The sequence below is a fragment of the Podarcis liolepis genome, assembly GCF_965112155.1.
Source record: "Podarcis liolepis genome assembly, chromosome: Z".
Taxonomy (NCBI): Eukaryota; Metazoa; Chordata; class Lepidosauria; order Squamata; family Lacertidae; genus Podarcis; species Podarcis liolepis.
The window spans coordinates 22,683,318-22,704,198 of record NC_139570.1 but is presented as its reverse complement, the minus strand read 5'-3'; the positions used below and the strand labels follow the sequence as shown (position 1 = coordinate 22,704,198).

The window sequence follows — 20,881 nt, the reverse complement described above, 5'->3', positions numbered from 1 at the left end:
AGAACAGGATACTGGACTAGATGGGCCTTTGGCCTCATCCAGCAGCTTCTTATGTTCCTACCCAGATGCACAGATGATAGATAGATAGATAGACAGATAGATGATAGATAGATAGATAGATAGATAGATAGATAGATAGATAGATAGATGACAGATAGTGTGTTTGATAATCTTCTCCAGCAGCTGAGGGCGCTTTATCAGCCACTGTCTCTCTGCGAAAAGGGTACATTTCAGGTGTCACTGAGGGCTGCTCTTGGCTTCCTGGGTAGGAGAGGCAGGGGGCAGAAAGTCAGACAAAGCACAGGAGAGAGGTTTCCCCCTCTTGGGGCAGAAGCAGCAAAATATCTCTGAATAGCACCTGTTCAAGACAACTGCAGGTGGGTAGAGGGCTGGTGCTGTTGTGCTCCAACAGGTGTTAAACTCAATTTATTATTTTCATCGCCATGATCCTACACTTTGTTGAAGGGAAACTCTCCACCAGAGAGTAGAAATCATATATCAAACAGATGGAAAGCTCTTTAACTGAGTAGGCTGAAAGCAAAGAATAAGGCTACCATAACTTCCATCATAGTGCTTCAGTATGCTGATGACAACATAGTGTGTGCACACTCAGAGGAGAACTTCCAAACTATCCTAAATATCTTCGCAGAAGCTTATGAAAAGCATGGCCTATCACTCAACATCCAAAAAACCAAAGTGCTGCACCAACAAACACAAAACAACCCCTCCGGCACAAATCCAACTCAATGGTGTTACATTGAAAAGTGCCAATCACTTCTACCTGGGCAGTTATCTTTCCACAAGGGCTGACATAGATGCCAAAATCCAACATCGCTTGAGCTCTGCGAGTGCAGCTTTCTCCTGACTGAAGTGCAGAGTGTTTGAGGACCGGGACATTCAGAGGGAAACCAAAATGCTTGTTTACAAAGCTATTGAGCTATTGTACTACCAGCCTTACGGTATGCGTGTGAAACATGGACCACTAATAAACACCATCTCCTGCTCCTTGAACGATTCCATCAATGGTGTCTCCCAAAAAATTTACACTTGGGAAGACAAGCGAAATAATACCAGTGCACTGGAAGAAGCAAAGATCACCAGTATTGAAGCAATGATTCTACAACATCAACTTTGTTGGACTGGTCATGTTGTTCGGATGCCTGATTATCGCCTCCCAAAGCAACTACTCTATTCCAAACTTAAAAATGGAAATGCTGGTGGTTTACAAAAGAGGCTTAAAGACTGTATCAAGGCAAATCTTTTAAAATGTAGTATAAACACTGACAACTAGGAAACACTGGCCTGCGAGCACTCCAATTGGAGAACAGCCTTTACTAAAGGTGTCATGGGCTTTGAAGACTCTTGAATTCAGGCCAAAAAGGAGCTAGAAGACACGTTTGGCAAACCCTCACATCAATCAACTGCTGCCTGGAAACCTATGTCCCCATGGTGGAAGGATGTGTGCATCCAGAATTGGCCTCCACAATCACTAACAGACTCACTGTTAAGATCATGTTCATGGAAGACTCAGCTACGAATGATCGCCAAAGAAGAAGAGGAAGAAGCTCCAATTCTGCTTGTCAGCCACTGTCAGAAAAGGAGGCTGAACTAGATGGGCCCCCTGTGGCCTGATCAAGCTGATCCTTGGCTCCTTTTGTTACATTCTTATGGGAGGAGGGAGGTGAAAGCTTGGGAAAGAGACACCTCCAAGGGACAGGTAGAAGACCACCTTCCCGATGCAGAAGAAGCACTAGCTTTCTGGGGCCTTGAGATTTGGGTCAGGATATAGCACAACACACCCCAGGTAAGTTAGAAAAGCAGGAGGGAGAGCCCCAATCAAGCCCAGGCATTCAGCCTTCCCTCCCCCCAAAAAACTCATAACACCATCAACAATTTAAAGCAATTTGGAAAGAGGGAGTAAAAGCAGGCTTTTAGTGTTTATATGTAGAAAGAAGGCCTTTCAAAGGCCAGCAGGAATAAGCGGCATTGTCAGACATGCCAAGATGTTAAAAGCCCCAGTTCCTTCAGTCTCAAGACTCTGATTAAGGTGTATTAAGTAATCAGCAGGCACAAACCACAAAGGATGAGAAAGAGCCATTATGTTACTTGCAAGCATAGCTCCTCGAATGTCTCTCTCCCCTCCACCCACAATCTCTTAGGTCATCTCAAAACAACAGCATTTGTACCTCCTCTCTGGGTTTTTTAAAGCAGAATTAAGTGAGACCTTCAAACCAGGGAAGGAATTCAACATCCCCTTGTTTGTGCAAGCATTTAATCTTGCCAGGCAGGATGATTATCTCTCTCCTTCCTCTGCTTACTGTGCTGGTGCGGGGGAGGTTTTCCTGAGCCACACAGGGCCAATTGTGTAATGGGGTGGGGGGGAGAGGAGGGGAAACCCCATTTGTTCAGGAGGAAGTTCTTGAGCAGGCTTTAACTTATGGAGTAGATTAGGTGAATCCTGCGCAGTGCTGCAGTGAGAAAGGCCTGCCAACCATGCACCTTATCAGAATACTCCAATCCATTACCTTCCCCTTTAGCACCGATACATACATACATACATACATCAGTGGCGTAGCGTGGGGGGTGCCAGGGGTGCCGACCGCACCGGGCGCAACATCTGGGGGGGGCGCGAGTCCAGAGGGAAGGGACAAGTTCCTTCCTCCGCCGGGCTCCCCGCCGCCGCCGCCAGCCTTGCGCCCTAGCGCGCGCGCCCCCCGCCGTCGCTGTGGCTGCGCTCCGCTCACTGCTCGCAGGAGGAGCAGCCGCTGCAGCAGCGCCGACGCCGCCACTGACGCCTGGCTGGGCACGGGCAGCCTCTGCACCCTGCCGCCGCCGCCATCCCCTCGGCCGAGCCACAGGCGGCGGCTGCTTCTGCCTCCATCCTCCTCCGGGCAAGCAGCGTTGTTTGCGCGGCAGCGCCAGCGGCAACTCGCAGGTTAGGGGTTGGGGGGGCGCAAATTACTTGCCTTGCCCCGGGTTAGGGGGCGCAAATTACTTGCGTTGCCCCGGGTGCTGACAACTCACGCTACGCCGCTGACATACATACATACATATGTACTTTGGCAAGCCTTGGGGTTTTCCTATCCCTATTGATACCTGCTATTGTGTAAAGGTGGCTACATATGCATCCACACTCAGAGAGCAAGTTTACTATTAGTAGGTAAAAAGTGTAGACAAAAACCTGTGCACAATGATGTTGGACTGCAAATACAATTACCCCGACCATTGGCCACGCCAGCTAGGGCTTTAAAAGGGGATTACAAAAATTAATGGGGGTATTGATGATATCAAGAAAGATATCAAGGGCTATATCACGATGGCTATACAGTATACCCTCCAGTATGAGAGCCACAGCACCACTGAATTCCAATTGCTGGGAATAACAAATGGGGAGGGAGCTGTTTTTAATGGGCGGTCAGGCCCATTTCTTATGGCTGTAAAAGTGAATCAAACAGTCCAGTTTCCTCAAAAACCCCAAACCCTTATCAAACATGCCCATTTCTCCTCCCCCTCACAGACTCCACAACTATTGTCCCCAGAATTTTCACAAATGTTTCTAATATTTAAGGAGGCCCCTTTCCTGGAAAGTCATGTTATGAAGATGTTATAGAATTATAGAACTGTAGATTTGGAAGGTATGGGAATTAAACTCTAGTTTCCATTTAAAGAGTTATGCGGAAGAGAGCCCTAGTCATTCAACTCTTTAATTAGTTCCCTTTTCCCTCCTATAAGAACAATGTAAGCCACTCTCTTTTAAAGTTAAAATAATGTGACTTTTACTTAGTGTGCTTGCGATTTGCAAGTGAAAATATACAATTCAGGTTGCTGTTACTGTCCCAACCTCCTGCCAACCTAGCAGTTGGAAAGCATACCAGTGCAAGTAGATAAATAGGTACCACTGTGGTGGGAAGGTAAACAGGGTTTCTGTGTGCTCTGGATTTTGTCATTGTGTTTCGTTGCATCAGAAGCGGTTTAGTCATGCTGGCCACATGACCCAGAAAGCTGTTTGCGGACAAACGCTGGTTCCCTCGGCCTGAAAGTGGAGATGAGTGCCGCACCCCATAGTCAAATTCGACTGGACTTAACCATCCAGGGGTCCTTTACCTTACGTTGCTAATACATCTTACATAGATTCGTACCTAAGACAAAACTGCTACAGACTAGTACTCTGAGGCAGACAGCAGCAGCACAACAAAACATAGCTGCTGCTCTAACTGTTAAGACTGATCATAACTGCCACTGCTGTACCAACTGTAATAACTGCCTCAGATGGGAAACATCACAGAGCTCTACAGCTCTTGTAAGCATTAACCATTTACTTAGCATTTTGGGTGCTTTCATCCCACAGAAGGGACCCTGAGGATCATCTAGTCCAACCCACTGTAGTGCAGGAATATGCAGCTGCCCCTTACGGGGATGGTTGTTGTTGTGAGTTTGGCAGGCTGGTCTGTATGTTGCCTGAGTCCCTTCTAATTTCTGAGGTCCTGGCTCCAGCAATCTCATGGAGCATTCCATTACTGAAATACCTGGGCATCTTTCTTGGTGAATTAATGTCCCTAAGTACTTAGTATAACAAAAGAGGTTGCTCTGTGCCAGAGGGCAAATGGGTGGACCCTCTCTCTCACCTGGCTGGTAGTGAGAAAGACAAAAAGAGAGAGGTGTTGTGTGAGCTAGAAGCAGGAAGCAGCTAGAGAGACAGTGACAAGATTCCAAGGCTGTGTCTATGGGAGAAGCAAGGCACTTTTGAAATACTTTATTGTCACTTGTACAACTTGTATACAGTGAGATTACACAAATGTGTGCTTCTCCCCATTGGGGAATAGAACCTTGGACACGCTGGGATACTTACCACTATACTAACGAGGACTTTTGTGGTGCTGATGCTGTGAGCCCCTCCATTATAGGCTCAGTTTGTATATATTTGTCAATAAACAATATACAGTCGTACCTTGGTTGACGAACGCCTTGTGAGTTGAACATTTTGGCTCCTGAACGCTGCAAACCTGGAAGTGAGTGTTCCGGTTTGCAAACGTTCTTTGGAACCCGAACATCCAGTGCAATTTCCGATTGGCTGCAGGAGCTCCTGTAGCCAATCGGAACTGCACCTTGATTTCTGAACATTTTGGAAGTCAAATGGACTTCTGGAACAGATTCTGTTTGGCTTCCAAGATACGACTGTATCCTAAAGACACCACAGTCTCTGCTGTTCCGCATGCTAAGGAAACCGAACCCTGGGTAAGCACCTGGAACCCCTGGAATATCTCACCTCTCAGAGATTGGGGTGATATGTGACGGTATCATAAGGGCAGCGATGCTACAAATATACAGTAGGACATTCTTAACTGGGACCTTACTGGGGCAAAACTACATGGAATGTTTGTGCCTGAAGGTATCGTCAGGTATTGTAGTAGATATTATTGAATATTTAGAAAGTAGAATTGATAAACAAGCGGCTTTGATTTTCATTGACATGGAGAAAGCGTTTGATAATGTCTCCTGGCGATTTATGAAAGAGAATTTTAAAACAATGGGAATTGGAGAAGGGTATAGAAGCCATATATCAAAATCAAACAGCCAAACTCATCATAAACAACAACGTATCAGAAACTTTTGATATCTATAAGGGGACCAGACAGGGGTGTCCTCTATCACTCCTGTTGTTTATATCTGTACTGGAGGTTCTTAATAAGACATTGAGAGAAGCCTCAAAGGTGAAAGGTATCAAGGTTGGATACAAAGAATTTAAAATAAAAGCATTTGCGGACAATATAGTTTTAACCATAGAAGATCCAAAGAGAAGTATACAAGAAACTTTACAAAGAATAGAAGAATTCAGCAAAGTAGCAGGGTTCAAACTTAATAAGAACAAAACTAAAATGTTAGTCAAAAACATAAGTAAAGAAGAGATAGAAGAACTGCAACTGGTATTATTGCGGTCAAGAAAGTCAAATATCTAGGAATATGGTTGACGGCAAAAACATAAACCTGTATAAAGACAACTATGAAATCACGTGGAGAGATACTAAGAAAGATCTAGAAATATGGGACAGACTGAGACTATCCTTTTTAGGGAGAATATCAATGATTAAAATGAATGTTTTACCTAGAATGTTATTCTTGTTCCAAACAATTCCAGTGATTAAAGGATCAAAACAATTTAAAGAGTGGCAGAAAACATTGGCAAGATTTGTCTGGCAGGGAAAGAGACCAAGAATAAAAATGAAGATTTTGGTTGACAAAAAAGAAAGAGGTGGCTTCGCCCTGCCAGACATGGGTATATACTATGAAGCAGCGTGCCTAATTTGGATAAGAGATTGGATAAAATTAGAAAATATGGACCTTCTAGATTTAGAAGGATATGACAACAGGTACGGGTGGCACTTGTACCTGTGGTATGATAAACTGAAAGTCCACAGGGTTTTTTTTTAATCATATAATTAGAGGACCTTTATATGAAGTATGGGAAAGAAATAAAAATCTGTTAGAAAGGAAAACCCCTTGGTGGATATCACCAACAGATGTATTAATTATTAAGAAAGTCAACATGGAAGAAAAGAGAGCCACATATGAAGAGCTCATTAGAAATATTGATCAAGGTATAAAGCTTAAGATGTATGAAGAAGTAGAGAATTTACTGACAGGGTGGTTACAGTACCACCAAGTTAATGAGATACTAAAAGAAGATAAAAAGAGGTTGGGATTTGAGGACAAGAAATCAAAATTTCATATAGACATTATAGAAGGTAAAAACAAACTACTGTCAAAAATGTATGATTTATTATTGAACTGGTATACTAAAGATGAGGAGGTAAAAGAAGCCATGATTAAGTGGGCCATTGATTTTGGGCATAACATTGAATTATAAGTGTGGCATGAATTGTGGAATGTAAATTTGAAATTTACGGCCTGTACGGCATTGCAAGGAAATATATGGAAAATGATATATAGGTGGCATCTTACGCCGGTAAAACTGCCAAAGATGTACAGAATGAAAAATAAGAAATGTTGGAAATGTGGAGAGGCGGAAGGAGACCTCTACCACATGTGGTGGAATTGTGGTAAAGTGAAGGGCTTTTGGGGATCAATTTACAATGAACTTTAAAAAGTTTTTAAGTATACCTTTCCAAAAAACCCGAAGCCTTTCTATTGGGATTGGTAGGGAAGGAAATTAAAAAGAAAGATAAAAACCTCTTTCTGTATGCCACGACGGCTGCAAGAACTATGTTGGCTCAGAATTGGATGTAATACCAACTATTATGGATTGGCAGGTTAAAATGATGGATTACGCAGAACTGGCTAGATTATCAGGGAGAATACGAGATCAGGACGAACAGAAGTTTCATGAAACTTGGAGTAAATATTTGCTGTATATAAGAGATAACTGTAAAACCTTAAAGACACTGGCAGGGTTAGATTAACTCTAACAGCATATGGTCAACCAGATAAACAAACAAAATACGCAATGTAAGAAAATGTACGATACTTACTGAAGGGGTGGAGGGAAGTCTGAAGCTCGGCAAAGCCAAAGATATATGTGAAATTTATTTGTATACTGAATGTATATTTAATGAAAATCAATAAAAAATTATTGATAAAAAAATGAAGGTATCGTCACAGTGCAAAATAGTTGAATTTGAGCTTTGAAAAGACATAAATCTTCTATCCAGGTTGATCACTATAATGAGAGCCAGCTGCATAGTGCCCTCAAAAGAGGAAGCATAAGATTTCTAAACTATCCCAAGACCCCTCGTCACTGTAGAATGGGGGAAAATGCTCAAAACTCAGCCATATTAATTTGATATTTTTTGTTTCATCCCTGGTACAGAGTATATTATTAGAGAGCTAGTGGCAGAGTATGGACGTGAGAAGAAACCCAGGTTCAAATTTTTCCACTACTATGAAGAGCACTGCACAGCTTAACCTAACACCAAGGGTTGTTGTGAGAATAACATGAATTAACAATGTTGGCTGGTGTGAGCTCTTTTAAGGGTGACTTGGTGTCAGGCTCATATACAGCTTTAGTTCAGGTAGACTTAAGGGCCAGAGGCAGAGAAGGTAGGGATGTGGTTGGATTCCAGGGCAGGCAGACAAGACTCTTTAGCATTTTCTCATGGTGATGAGCTGTTTAGATAGAGAAGTTGGCTTGAAGTTTTAGGCAGTGGTTCTTTATTCTCTATGAATAAAGAACTTGAAAATTGCCAGGGGTCTTAGAGGATCACTTAATGATTTTTTTGCCTGATTCGTAGCAGTTGCAAATCATTGTGCTAGATATTTTATTGTACGGTATTACAATCCGAACTCCAGAGAATTCAAATTGTGATGCAATAAAAATGCAACATAAGAAATAAAAGAAGCAATAAAAATACAATTAAAAATCAATAATGGTATGCTGGAATGGGTGCAGGAATAAGACAGGTTTCTGAAGTCCCATCTTTGAAACACTCACCCCCTGGGCAGTTTACCCTGGGAGAAAAATTTGGTAAAACTGAGCCTGTATGTACAGACCATACATTTAAAGCACATCTCTGCACAAGCACCCCAAACGAACCAGGTAGACCAGAGCTTGTGGTGCATTGCCATGGAATTCCACCAGAGTGGTGTAGCTTGCAGAGTGCTGAGCTATAGCCTCATTCTGCTTGGCTGCAGGTACAGCTAGCCAGGGTGGGAGACAGCACTTTGGGAGGGAAAAAGAAAAAGGAGTTTGAGTTCCTGGCGTTCGACTGGATAGCAGGATAGCCTTTGAGCTGGGTGTGCAATTCGCCCTGAGGAAAGATCTACAGCCAGAGAAAGAAGTCTCTGAGCTGGGGGATACATTAAAAGACAAGGTTTAGTGTCACACACATGCACACCTATTTCTTGAAAGAATTCCCTCTCCAGACACATCTTTTGTTTTACCAATTTTGTTGTGAAAATAAAACATTTTTCCTGTTTAACTAAGTCTCCAAGTGCTAGAGTTTTCTTCAAAAAGAAAAAGAAGAACCAAAATAGACAGTAGGGAGAGGGGGCATACGTCAAGTATGTATGCAGTCTCTTGTCTTCGAGGCCCTTCCAGCGTTGTGGGGGAGAAACACATTAAAAATTATGTCCCCAAATACATACATGGTGGTATGATAATCCTATGCAGGTGAGGGGATGTATGAGGTGGGTAACCTGGGAGGAGGGGCAGCAAGTGCTGAAATTGGGAACACGGGAAACACACTATATACCATGATCACAGTGAAGCAAAAGCACAGAATAATTTGCCCAAGGACCTTTATGATCCTTAGGGCTGTATTCTGTTGTGACACATATGCAGACAGGTATTTTATGAAATAACGTAAGATGACAACAAAACACTAGAATTCCCCAATTTTGGTTGGTGTCCCCCCCACTTCCCCCCAAAGAAACCCAACAAAATTTGGCTGGATTTAATACTTTGGCCCATCACAAATTCAACTATGTCAGCATTTCATCATTTTATAATATGCAAAAAGTTATAGCTCTGTGGTAGAGCACATGCTTTGCATGGGACTGAAACTGCCTTGGTTGCGCTGGTTGATGATCTCCAGCGGGCTAGGGACAAAGGTGAGAGCTGTTTCCTAGTTCTGCTGGATCTCTCAGCGGCCTTTGACACCATCGACCATAACATCCTTCTGGACCGTCTACAGGGGCTGGGAGCTGGGGGCAGTGTCATACAGTGGTTCCGCTCCTTCCTCCTGGGCCATGTCCAGAAAGTGGGGGGGGGGTGAGTGTTCAGACTCCTGGGCTCTCACTTGTGAGGTGCCTCGGGGTTCTGTCCTCTCCCCCATACTTTTTAATATCTATATGAAGCCGCTGGGAGAGATCATCGGGGGTTTGGACTGGGTGTTCATCAGTATGCAGATGACACCCAGCTCTACCTCTCCTTTAAATCAGAACCAGTGAAGGTGGTGAAGGTCCTGTGTGAGTGCCTGGAGGCGGTTGGAGGATGGATGGCGGCTAACAGATTGAGGTTGAATCCTGACAAGACAGAAGTACTGTTTTTGGGGGACAGGGAGCGGGTTGGTGTGGGGGATTCCCTGGTCTTGAATGGGGTCACTGTGCCCCTGAAGGACCAGGTGCGCAGCCTGGGAGTCATTTTGGACTCACAGCTGTCCATGGAGGTGCAGGTTAACTCTGTGTCCAGGGCAGCTGTCTACCAGCTCCACCTGGTACGCAGGCTAAGACCCTACCTGCCTGCGGACTGTCTCGCCAGAGTGGTGCATGCTCTGGTTATCTCACTCTTGGACTACTGTAACGCGCTCTACGTGGGGCTACCTTTGAAGGTGACCCGGAAACTGCAATTAATCCAGAATGCGGCAGCTAGACTGGTGACTGGGAGTGGCCGCCGGGACCACATAACACCGGTTCTGAGAGATCTGCATTGGCTCCCAGTACGTTTCCGAGCACAATTCAAAGTGTTGGTGCTGACCTTTAAAGCCCTAAACGGCCTCGGTCCTGTATACCTGAAGGAGCGTCTCCACCCCCATCGTTCAGCCCGGACACTGAGATCCAGCGCCAAGGGCCTTCTGGCGGTTCCCTCATTGCGAGAAGTGAGGCTACAGGGAACCAGACAGAGGGCCTTCTTGGTAGTGGCGCCCACCCTGTGGAACGCCCTCCCATCAGATGTCAAAGAGATAAATAATTACCTGACATTCAGAAGACATCTTAAGGCAGCCCTTAATATGTAACACTGTACTGCTTTTAACACTGATTGGGAGCCGCCCAGATGGGCGGGGTATAAATAAATTATTATTATTATTATTATTATTATTATTATTATTATTATTATTATTTGCATGCAGAAGGTCACAGGTTCTATCCCTGGCATCTCCAGGTAGGGCTGAGAAAGACCTACCTGGAGTAGGTCTTTCTGAAATGCCTTAGAGCAGCTGCCAGTCAGTGTAGACAATACTAAGCTAAATGGACCAATGATCTGTTTTTGGTATAAGGCAAATTTCTATGCTCATTCAACTGAATGTGAAGACACAGGTGTAACTGGCATAGCTGCTAGTCAGTGCTTTGTTTTCAAATGCTTGCCACATGCTACTGTGGGTAAAAGGTACCCCCTTGTTATGGGGTGTATCTGCTTATCTTTCTGGCATACCAAATTGCACAGATTAAAAACAAAAAATGACACCGTTTGCTACCACAAAACCAGCCCTGACTCAGGACCACTCAAAATACAATTGAGAAGAAAAGCACCAATCTATATATAGAAACAGTAACTTTCCACCTCCACCGTGAAGAATGAGCTGAACGGCAAAGGTTGTTCAAATGCTGCTTGATGCTCTCTGCTGAAATAGCCTTCTTCCAACATCAATCACAAGGTGTGCTGCCTACTGGAAAAAGTCAATGCGCCATGTGCTGACTGCACGATGTTTGCAAATGCCTTTCGGAAGCACATTGCGAGTTATACCGGGGCTTCTGTTCGATCAAGTGCTCTTTGAACACCTTGCATACTTCCAGTTTTGTTTTCTATATTAAGCTGGAGGCCAGAAAGTGGCGGCAACCTTCTTTATCGGGTGACTTGTATACAGTATCAGGCACTTGCAGAATTCATCTGAAGTTAGGAGGCAATTCGCAACGGTAGGATTCTCATTCTTTCTATTGTTTTTAGTTATCTAGCTCTGATCTTTTCTCATTAGAAGTTGACAATGAATTTGATCTTAACTGTAAGTTAGTTGTTATAGAACTTTTGCGCTGGAGATGAAAGAAAATGTTTCTTGGTTTTTATTTAAAATATTTGAAATATTTGCAAATGGAATAAATGGGTAGAGGAATGGATTATATATACAGCTTGCTCCAATGTATGCAGATGTACAGTCCTTAGAAAGGGGAAACTGAGTGTTAAATGTTGTCCCTTTTAAAAAAGAATTGTACATTTGTAAGAATGTAGAATTATGATACTCATTTTATTTTATTGTCCTGGCTAGAATTTTCTGCTTCCACCCTTGATCTCAGCCTGCTTTAGATGCAATATTATTGCTACCTTTGTTCCTACAGCAGCTCTGAATGAAGGGAAACTATGCATAAAAAGAAAAGAGGGGCATACAATATTTCGGCAACAACTTTAGACCATAGCCTCCACACAGAGATCACAATTGAGACACACGTGTCCATTAAAGTGGTACTCTGTAGATGTTTTGGACTATCGTTTCAATCAACCCCAGCTCTGTAAACCAATTTGAAGTTCTATTACAATTAAGCATAATGTTGTAAAATAAAGAAAATAATCTGCAGGACATGAGGTTGACAGTGGCTTCATGAAAGCATCCATGTGGCAGTCATGATGTGTAAAAGGTCCTTATATCGCCTCATGTGCTCATCAGTTACATTTATAGCCTATCTTTCCTCCAGGGAACTCAAAGCAGTTCACCCACCCACCTGGTTTTTATTACCATAGTGGCCCTGTGTGGTGCGTTAGGCGCAGAGGTAGTAACTTACCTAAAATGCTTCAGTGAACTTCATGACTGAGTAGGGATATGTGAAGAAGGGCCTTTGAGCTGCTTCTTTTTTTCATATGTGATGCCCCAAATTCAATCCCCGGCATCTCCCAAGTATGGCTGGGAGTGTCTCCTGTCTGAAACCTTGGGGAGCCACTTCCAGCCAATGTCAACAGCACTGAGCTAGATGGATCAATGGAGACTTAAACAGCTTCCTATGTTCCTAAACTGGGCTTCGCTGATCTAAGCACTATACCAGACTCAAGCCTCAGTTCTGCATCAGTGTCAGTAGTCACTGTGGCTGTGTACTACCAGCCTGAAGGTAACAGTGTGCATTTCAGCAGCTACAAAGGGAGACTTTTCCATGTGCCCTCTGCTGTGTGGAGCACTGCCACTGAGAAGGGCCAAAGCTCAATGAAGCTCACTGATAAAGCAGTTACTTTCCATGCAGAAGGTCTCAGGCTCAATCCCTGAAAGCTTCGGGTAGTATTTGAAAAGGACCCTGAAGCCCTGGGGAACATCAGTCAGCCAGTGTTGGCAATACTGTTAGACTTTCTATAAGGCACTTTCCTGGTTCCTATGTCTTCTAAGAGTAGCTGAACAGTAGAGCATCTGTTTTACATGCAGAAGGTCTCAGGTTCAATCTCAGCAGCTCCAGGTAGGGCTGGGAGATGGTCTGACTTAGCATTGGACATCTTCCTGTGTTTTCTTTATAGCTGGCTCACAGGGGCCATAAATGTCTAAAGCACTCTCTTGTGCTAGGTCTTTAAAATAGAAATAAAAAATTAAATACCCCATCACAGTTCGGGGGGGGGGGGCGGCATTCACAAAAGCTGCCAGGCATTGTGTGGGTTAATATGAGGAATCATTCAGAAAACACAGGCTCTGTAAGCAGCAGGCTTTGAGATCATCTGCACATACGGTATTTCTGTATGTGATTTTCATGTGCCAGATAGGCCACCTGAGATCCAGGGGGAAGATGAAGTATATTCAGCACTCACACAAAATTATAATTCCCAGAATTTTGTGTGAATGCTGAATATATTGTCTTCGATTTTTCTAGCTAGTCCCAGTTCCTTCACAGTAATACAAGTTCCTACAATCCTTAGGGGGGTAAACTCATGGCAATTAAGCAAGCTTGAAAGCAAGCCATGTTCAAATATATAAAAGGATGTCACATAGAGGAGGGAGAAAGGTTGTTTTCTGCTGCTCCAGAGAAGCGGACACGGAGCAATGGATCCAAACTACCTAAACATTAGGAAGAACTTCCTGACAGTAAGAGCTGTTCGACAGTGGAATTTGCTGCCAAGGAGTGTGGTGGAGTCTCCTTCTTTGGAGGTCTTTAAGCAGAGGCTTGACAACCATATGTCAGGAGTGCTCTGATGGTGTTTCCTGCTTGGCAGGGGGTTGGACTCGATGGCCCTTGTGGTCTCTTCCAACTCTATGATTCTATGATTCTATGAAATAGGTTTAAGTTGTAATATGAAGACAGGCACATCCTCAGTAATGCTCTAACTTGCAGAAACGTCATGAGGAACAGGCTTCAGAGTGCTTTGTAAAATAAAGGAACAATCTGGTTAAAAGCTGGATATCATAGAATCACCATATTGGAAGAAACTGTCTTGCTTATTGTGCACTTGTTAAAGGCAACCCATCTCTCTCTTCAAGCCTCTTTGTTCCTGCATAGGAGGCTTCACCTTGGGTTCACCTCTGTATGTTAAGAGAGAAATAACCATGAATTATTAAGCCACCGTCCTTTAGTGACTCATGGAACAAGCAGCTATAAATTATGAGTTTGTCTTATTTTCTTTCTTTTTCTTTTTTTTTTTCTTTAAGGGCCAAACTGCTCTCATCTCCCTGCTTCTGTTAAACTCTAACTGGCAAGTGTCAATACCCATTTGGCAAGATGGCATACACAAAAAATGTTCATTACAGTCAGGTATTATATATACCTGGTGGCAAATATGTGGAGGTTTGACTACCACTGCTTAAGTAGAAAGCAAAGAGTGGAGGAGGGGGAGGTTATGTAGAAGACTCCTAGCAAATGGGTGCAGGAAGTAGAACTTGAAAGAAACCCATAAATAAAAATCCCCCTTACATACTTTTTATAGCACATTGCTGTTTTTTCCATTGTCTCGCAGACTAAAATGCCCACATTTATTTTTAACTTCAGGCAACACTGCTTGAAATTTCCAGGCTGCCAGTTAAGTATAGTGGTAAGAAGATGGTTACTCAGACTTCATAAGACATAGGGATGGTTCACACTTGTGAGCTTAGCCCATCAGATGCCAAGGAAATAAACAACTACAGTGGTACCTCGGGTTACATACGCTTCAGGTTACAGATGCTTCAGCTTACAGACTCTGCTAACTCAGAAATAGTACCTCGGGTTAAGAACTTTGCTTCAGGATGAGAACAGAAATCGCGCAGCAGTTGCGCAGTTTCAGGTTAAGAACAGACCTCCAGATGGAATTATTGTAAGTTCCTAACCTGAGGTACCACTGCACCTGACTTTTAGGAAATATCTGAAGGCAGCCCTGTTTAGGGAAGTTTTTAATGTTTGATGTTTTATCGAGTTTTTAATATTCTGTTGGGAGCTGCCCAGAGTGGCTGGGGAGACCCGGCCAGATGGGTGAGGTATAAGTAATTATTATTATTATTATTATTATTATTATTATTATTATTATTACTACTACTACTACTGCTACTACTACTACTGCTACTACTACTACTACAGTGGTACTTCAGATTAAGTACTTAATTCATTCCAGAGGTCCGTTCTTAACCTGAAACTGTTCTTAACCTGAAGCACCACTTTAGCTAATGGGGCCTCCTGCTGCTGCCGCGCTGCCAGAGCACGATTTCTGGTGTTAAAGGCTTGCATCGTGATCAAATCTGACCCATCTGTGCCAAAGTTCTGGTCCATCTCTACAGGTCTGGTTGGCCAGTTGTCTCATGGGCTAGTTCCCAGATGTTGCCAGTATTCTGTGGTTACAGAATTTAGGCCTGGTCTTCAGGTACATAAAATCTTGTGATGGCAGAATGGACTATGTACCATAGCAGGTGGAGACTCACATATTTGAATGTTCTCTTAACCTAATGTATTGTAAACTACACTGTGATCCTAAGACAAAGAGCACTATAAAAATTTAACAACAGATGTCATAACTTTTCAGCTTGCTAGGAGATTTCTTTTTTGTTTTAACAATGAGGAGTATTCAAGGCCTGAAGGGCCCTACAAGGCATCTTGGACTTCATTTCTGCTTAGCAATCTGTGTGTCGCAGGAGACAAGAGGCTGTTTTTAAAACATGGTTTAACATTAAGTAATGTGCTTTATCCATCACTATCAAATCCATATTAAGTGTATACATTTTGTTACTAATAGCACTGGACTATAAAACATTCCATGCTGTTAAGGCAGAAATATATCATGCATTCTGACTTGTGCAATAAAGCAGAATAAGAAATACAGCCAGATTGTATTTACGCTGTGCAGGATTGATCAAATGGAGGGCAAAGCTTCCCTGAATTTTCATTACCGTGTCCGGAAGAGACAGTTCTGTTTATGTAAGCTGTATTTCATTTCATCGCTCCAAATCCCATACCTTCACTTATACTAATTTGAAATGTTCCTGGAGTTTACGAAAAGTCAATAAACGTCGCGGGGGGTGGGGTGGGGAGGAAATCCTGCACTTCTGAATCTGTCCTGAGGAACAAAGTGAGCTGTGAAAGAACCATGAAAGCCAACAAGACTTTGGCCAAGCTCAGCTATGAGTATCATGAGCACAACATGTCACTAACTTAACATGTGGTTGTTGGCACATTAGATTGGTGGTGCTTCTTTGTATTGGATGAAGGGAACCACATGCCATTGGTGGGTGGTGCCAAATGCAAAAAAGGGTGGACCATTGGATGGGACTCTTACGTTTGTCAAGCTGGCTACATTCCAGCCACGCAAAAGTTTCTATAAGCCAGTTTGAATCATTAACAGGTAACAATCCCCTGCCTCTCCAAATCTCTCCATCCATGAAAGCAAAAGGCACTGTCACAGTTCAATAACACATTTCAGCCAGGCAAAGGGACTTGAGGAGAGTGCAGAGCAAGGCTGGTGAAAGTGTAGCATGCATGGGGAGAAGGAATGTGGGAAGAGTACCAAGGGCTGAATAGAGCGACTGAGAGGGTGACTTCTTGGTCACAGGCCACAGGTTCTTCACCCCATTGTGGTCTTGGAAGTGGATAACCACTTCAGCATTGACTGTGTAAGACACTTCTGCTTGGAGATCTGCACTGGTTACTGATTTGTTTCCGGGCCAAGTTCTAGGTGTTTTTATTGGTATATAAAGCCCTTACTGGCTTGGGACGGGAATCACCTCACCCCATATGTGCCCACTCAACTGCTTCAATCTGCAGAACTGGCACTTTTACAGATGCCACATGGTACTTGTTCACACTTGTAAGAAAAGCACCTACACTTTGGAACTCCCTGCCTATTGACACCAGGCAGGCAGGTGCCTTCACTGCATTCCTTCCAGCGCATGCTTAGAACATTTTTCTTTAGGACAGCTTCCCAGCCATGTAGATGCTGATATAAATCTCTTTACTGCAGGTTCTATTTATAAAATTGATTTTAATTACTTATTTTTAGCTGTTTTCATTTATAATTTTAATATTTCTTGGAAACAGCTTAGAGGTGTTGTTACATATATAGATACTGTTAAGTGAAATAAATAAAAAACAAACAAACAATAGAGTAATTCATTTTTTGTGTTTTCTTCAGCTGTAGGTGTAGAGTTATCATTTGCAGCAGAGCTCCGGCCACGAGGTGCCTTTTAAGGGTGTCACTCAAAATCAAATAGAAGATCATTTCATTACAGTAGCTGTGACACTTCAGATGATACTTGCTTCAGTCTGACTCGTCACCATGCACAGCTTTGGTGCATCCAGATGGGAAACCACCCTCTCCCTTGATGTAAAATTCATTTGAGAAAGGACATGGACAGGAGTTTGCTATCTGTTTCTGTCAAAATCCAATGGATGCCATGGCCAATGAAAAGACCAACTCATAAATATGATAAAAGTAGCTGAAGAAGGCCCTATACATAAATCTCTAAGATTTGGAGAAACAAATCCTAGCAAGCCTCCAAAAGAATCTTCTTAAGATTTCTGGAATACATTTTTTACATTGGAGAGAATGCCAAGAAAACAGACAATTCATGGATTCCACATCTGCAGCTTCTCCAGTTGCCTTATATCCTCATTTCCTTTTCACAAGGTTTCAAGGGGGCTAAATCTTTAGCTGGTTACCTTACATTTCCACCAGCATCTCTGCTCCCTCCTGAAAAGCACCATGGTGGCTGATGGCCCAGATTGCAATGGGGAGAACGATTTCTCAAAGCGTTTCTATGCAGTCATGTACACCATCATCTTGGTTCCTGGGCTGATTGGGAACATTTTAGCCCTCTGGGTATTTTATGGGTACATGAAAGAAACAAAGCGGGCTGTGATTTTTATGATCAACCTTGCGATTGCAGACTTGGCACAAGTTTTGTCTTTGCCGCTGAGGATTTTCTACTACCTGTCAGAAAGCTGGCACCTTGGGAAGGAGCTGTGCATGTTTTGCTTCTACCTGAAATATGTCAACATGTATGCAAGCATCTACTTCTTGGTTTGCATCAGTGTGAGGCGGTTCTTATTCCTCATGTATCCCTTTAGGTTCAGCGACTGCAAACGCATCTACGATGTGTACGTTTGCATTGCTGGGTGGATTCTAGTCTGTGTTGGCTGCTTGCCTTTCCCCCTTCTACGACTCACCTCTAATGAGACACACATTAGTAATAAATGCTTTGTGGATCTTCCAGTGAAGGCTGTTGATGGTACCATCTCTATAGTAATGATGTCCTTTGGTGAACTAGTTGGATTTGTAACTCCTCTGCTGATCATTGTCTATTGTTCGTGGAAGACCATCTTATCTCTAAAAGAAAAAAATTCAGTTTCCCAAGACCTTGGAGAGAAACGGAAAGCTCTGAAGATGATCCTGACTTGTGCCGTGGTCTTTTTGATTTGCTTTGCACCTTACCACATCAGCTTCCCGTTGGATTACTTTGTGAAAGCCAACAAGATAAAAGACTGCTATGCCCGAAAAGTGATTTTGATATTCCACACGGTGGCCTTGTGCCTTGCCAGCTTAAACTCTTGTGCAGACCCTGTCATTTATTATTTTACCACAGATGAGTTCCGAAGACGGCTTTCAAGGCAAGATTTGCAGGACAGCATTCAGCTCCATAACACACGCTATGAAAATACAAATGGCCCAGAACAGCAGACTTCACTTGGCTGTGTGGCAGAAAATCCAAGTCATACTGTTTGAAGTGGGTAAACCTGACTCTATGGGCTTAAAACTCTACTGGCGTGGCAAGGCAATGGTCTGGTCCCCTTTGCAATCTGTGGACTAGCTGGCTTTCATGCTTTGACCAATGGAACTTTTGTGTTTTGCCTGCACTTCCACTAATACTACTGATTTTAAATAATATTCAAAATTATACCAACACTTATATTTAATTGCATACTGGAACATTAGCATTTGACTAAATAGACATTTTTGCTTATCCAGAAGTGACACAGTGCTGGTGCTTGGGGTCTTGCAAGGAGATATGGGATTGTATTCAACATAGTGTTCAGCAGCTCATTTCATTGGCTCATTTATTCTTGTGCAATGGAGCCCTATCCACCTCTTCTCCCCCTGCATGCCCCCTAAATCTATTCTTGGTTTCCTCCCATCCCTCCAGATCAGATTTGGGTTAGGTATAGGGTATATATGAGGGGGGGGGGGGAGGAAATAGCATTGTTCTAGTGCTAATTCTTACATAACTTTGATAGATACAACCCTAAACCCCATTATGTCCAATAGTCACTGGCTGACTTCTCCTCTATGAACTGGTTTAATCTTTTTTTAAAAGCCATCTAAGGTAGTGGCCACCCTCACGTCCTATAGCAGCGAACTGCTGATATTCACTAGGAAATACTAGCTGGCTACATTGGCAAGCAGTGCTGAGGAATGTTACAAAGTACTTTTAAAACTCACAGCTATCCATGGAGTCACAGGTTAATTCAGTGTCAAGGATGGCTATCTACCAGCTCCACCTGGTACGTAAGCTAAGATCTTACCTGCCTGTGCATTGTCTCACCACAGTGGTACATGCACTTGTTCTCTCCCGCTTGGACTACTGCAATGTGCTCTCTGTGGGGCTACCTTTGAAGGTGACTCAGAAACCACAACTAATCCAGAATGCAGCAGCTAGACTGGTGACTGGGAGCAGCCACCGAGACCATATAGCACCAGTCCTGAAAGACCTACATTGGCTCCCAGTATGTTTCCAAGTACAATTCAAAGTGTTGGTGCTGACCTTTAAAGCCCTAAACAGTCAATATGTTGTTGTTGTTGTTGTTGTTGTTGTTGTTGTTGTTGTTGTTGTTGTTGTTGTTGTTGTTATAAGTTCCATTAAGTTTTCTGGGACATATTTCAGGGTAAAAATGTGTGTAAATCCATACACAGCAGTATAATGTTAAGAGCCTTTGTTGTTTGCGATTATGGTACTTTTTATACCTCATAATACACAACAAGATTACCAACACGCTTATTAGAGATTAGTTGCATCTGCATTCATGATTTAGGATGTAGACCCATTTCACTGTTTACAACAATGGAATATGGAGCTTGCAGTCCTCTAAGTTTTGTTGGACTACGGCTCCCATCATCGCTGGCCACTGGCTGTACTGGCTGAGGCTGATGGGAACTGGGTTCCAACAACATCCAAAGTTGCCAATGACTCCTCAGCTCTCAAGGGTGGCTTTGTGGCATCTCCATGTGCTGGATCAGATGTAAGAACATAAGAAGAGGCCTTCTTGATCAGGCCAAAAGCCCACTGAGTCCAACAAACACTTCTCACTGTGGCCAAGCAGATGCTTATAGAATCTGGCTGGGTCTGGTGGGGATTCTATTCCAAAACATCTGAGGGACCCCAGACCCCTTTGGCAAAGGCTGTGTTAGAGGGATAGTTGTTCCTGAAAATAATCGTGTATGTCCTGGAACATTGGTGCAAGTGGGAGAGGGGGATATGCTCTTCCTACTTTCCCCAAATGAAGTTTCATATTTGCTTGAGGGGCTGGTAGGCTGGTAGGTTGTTTTTCATTATTTTTTTGTACAAGCAGAAAAATGCTGTGAACTGTTAATTTAATATGTTGATGGAAGTAATTTATTTTTTAAAAGCATCTATTTTTTGTACTGTAATAAATTTGATCTGTGTGGTACTGCAATGCTGTAAAGTCTCAGTGAAATATAGTTTTAAAAGAATGTCTTCAGAGAGAGAGAGAGAGGGAGGGGGAGAGAGGGGGGAGAGAAGCTATCTGGAACCTTAGGCCTTGGGCCAAATATGGCCCT

At 43.1% G+C, this 20,881-nt stretch overlaps 1 protein-coding gene across 3 annotated transcripts; it reads left to right on the top strand.

Annotated features, from left to right (window-relative positions):
• The first annotated feature begins 956 nt into the window (after positions 1 to 956).
• On the top strand, positions 957 to 20,757 carry GPR174 (G protein-coupled receptor 174). 3 transcript variants are annotated; one of them, XM_083484806.1, is made up of 2 exons: positions 957 to 1,804; positions 17,222 to 20,757. In XM_083484806.1, the coding sequence occupies exon 2, from the start codon at positions 17,792 to 17,794 to the stop codon at positions 18,809 to 18,811; it is 1,020 nt and encodes a 339-aa protein (XP_083340932.1). In that variant the 5' UTR covers positions 957 to 1,804; positions 17,222 to 17,791; the 3' UTR covers positions 18,812 to 20,757. The 3 variants fall into 3 exon arrangements, 2 of the variants coding, with proteins under 2 accessions (XP_083340932.1, XP_083340931.1); XR_014521291.1 differs by lacking the exons at positions 957 to 1,804; positions 17,222 to 20,757 and adding exons at positions 10,827 to 11,586; positions 12,007 to 12,465; XM_083484805.1 differs by lacking the exon at positions 957 to 1,804 and adding an exon at positions 10,827 to 11,586.
• Positions 20,758 to 20,881: the final 124 nt, after the last annotated feature.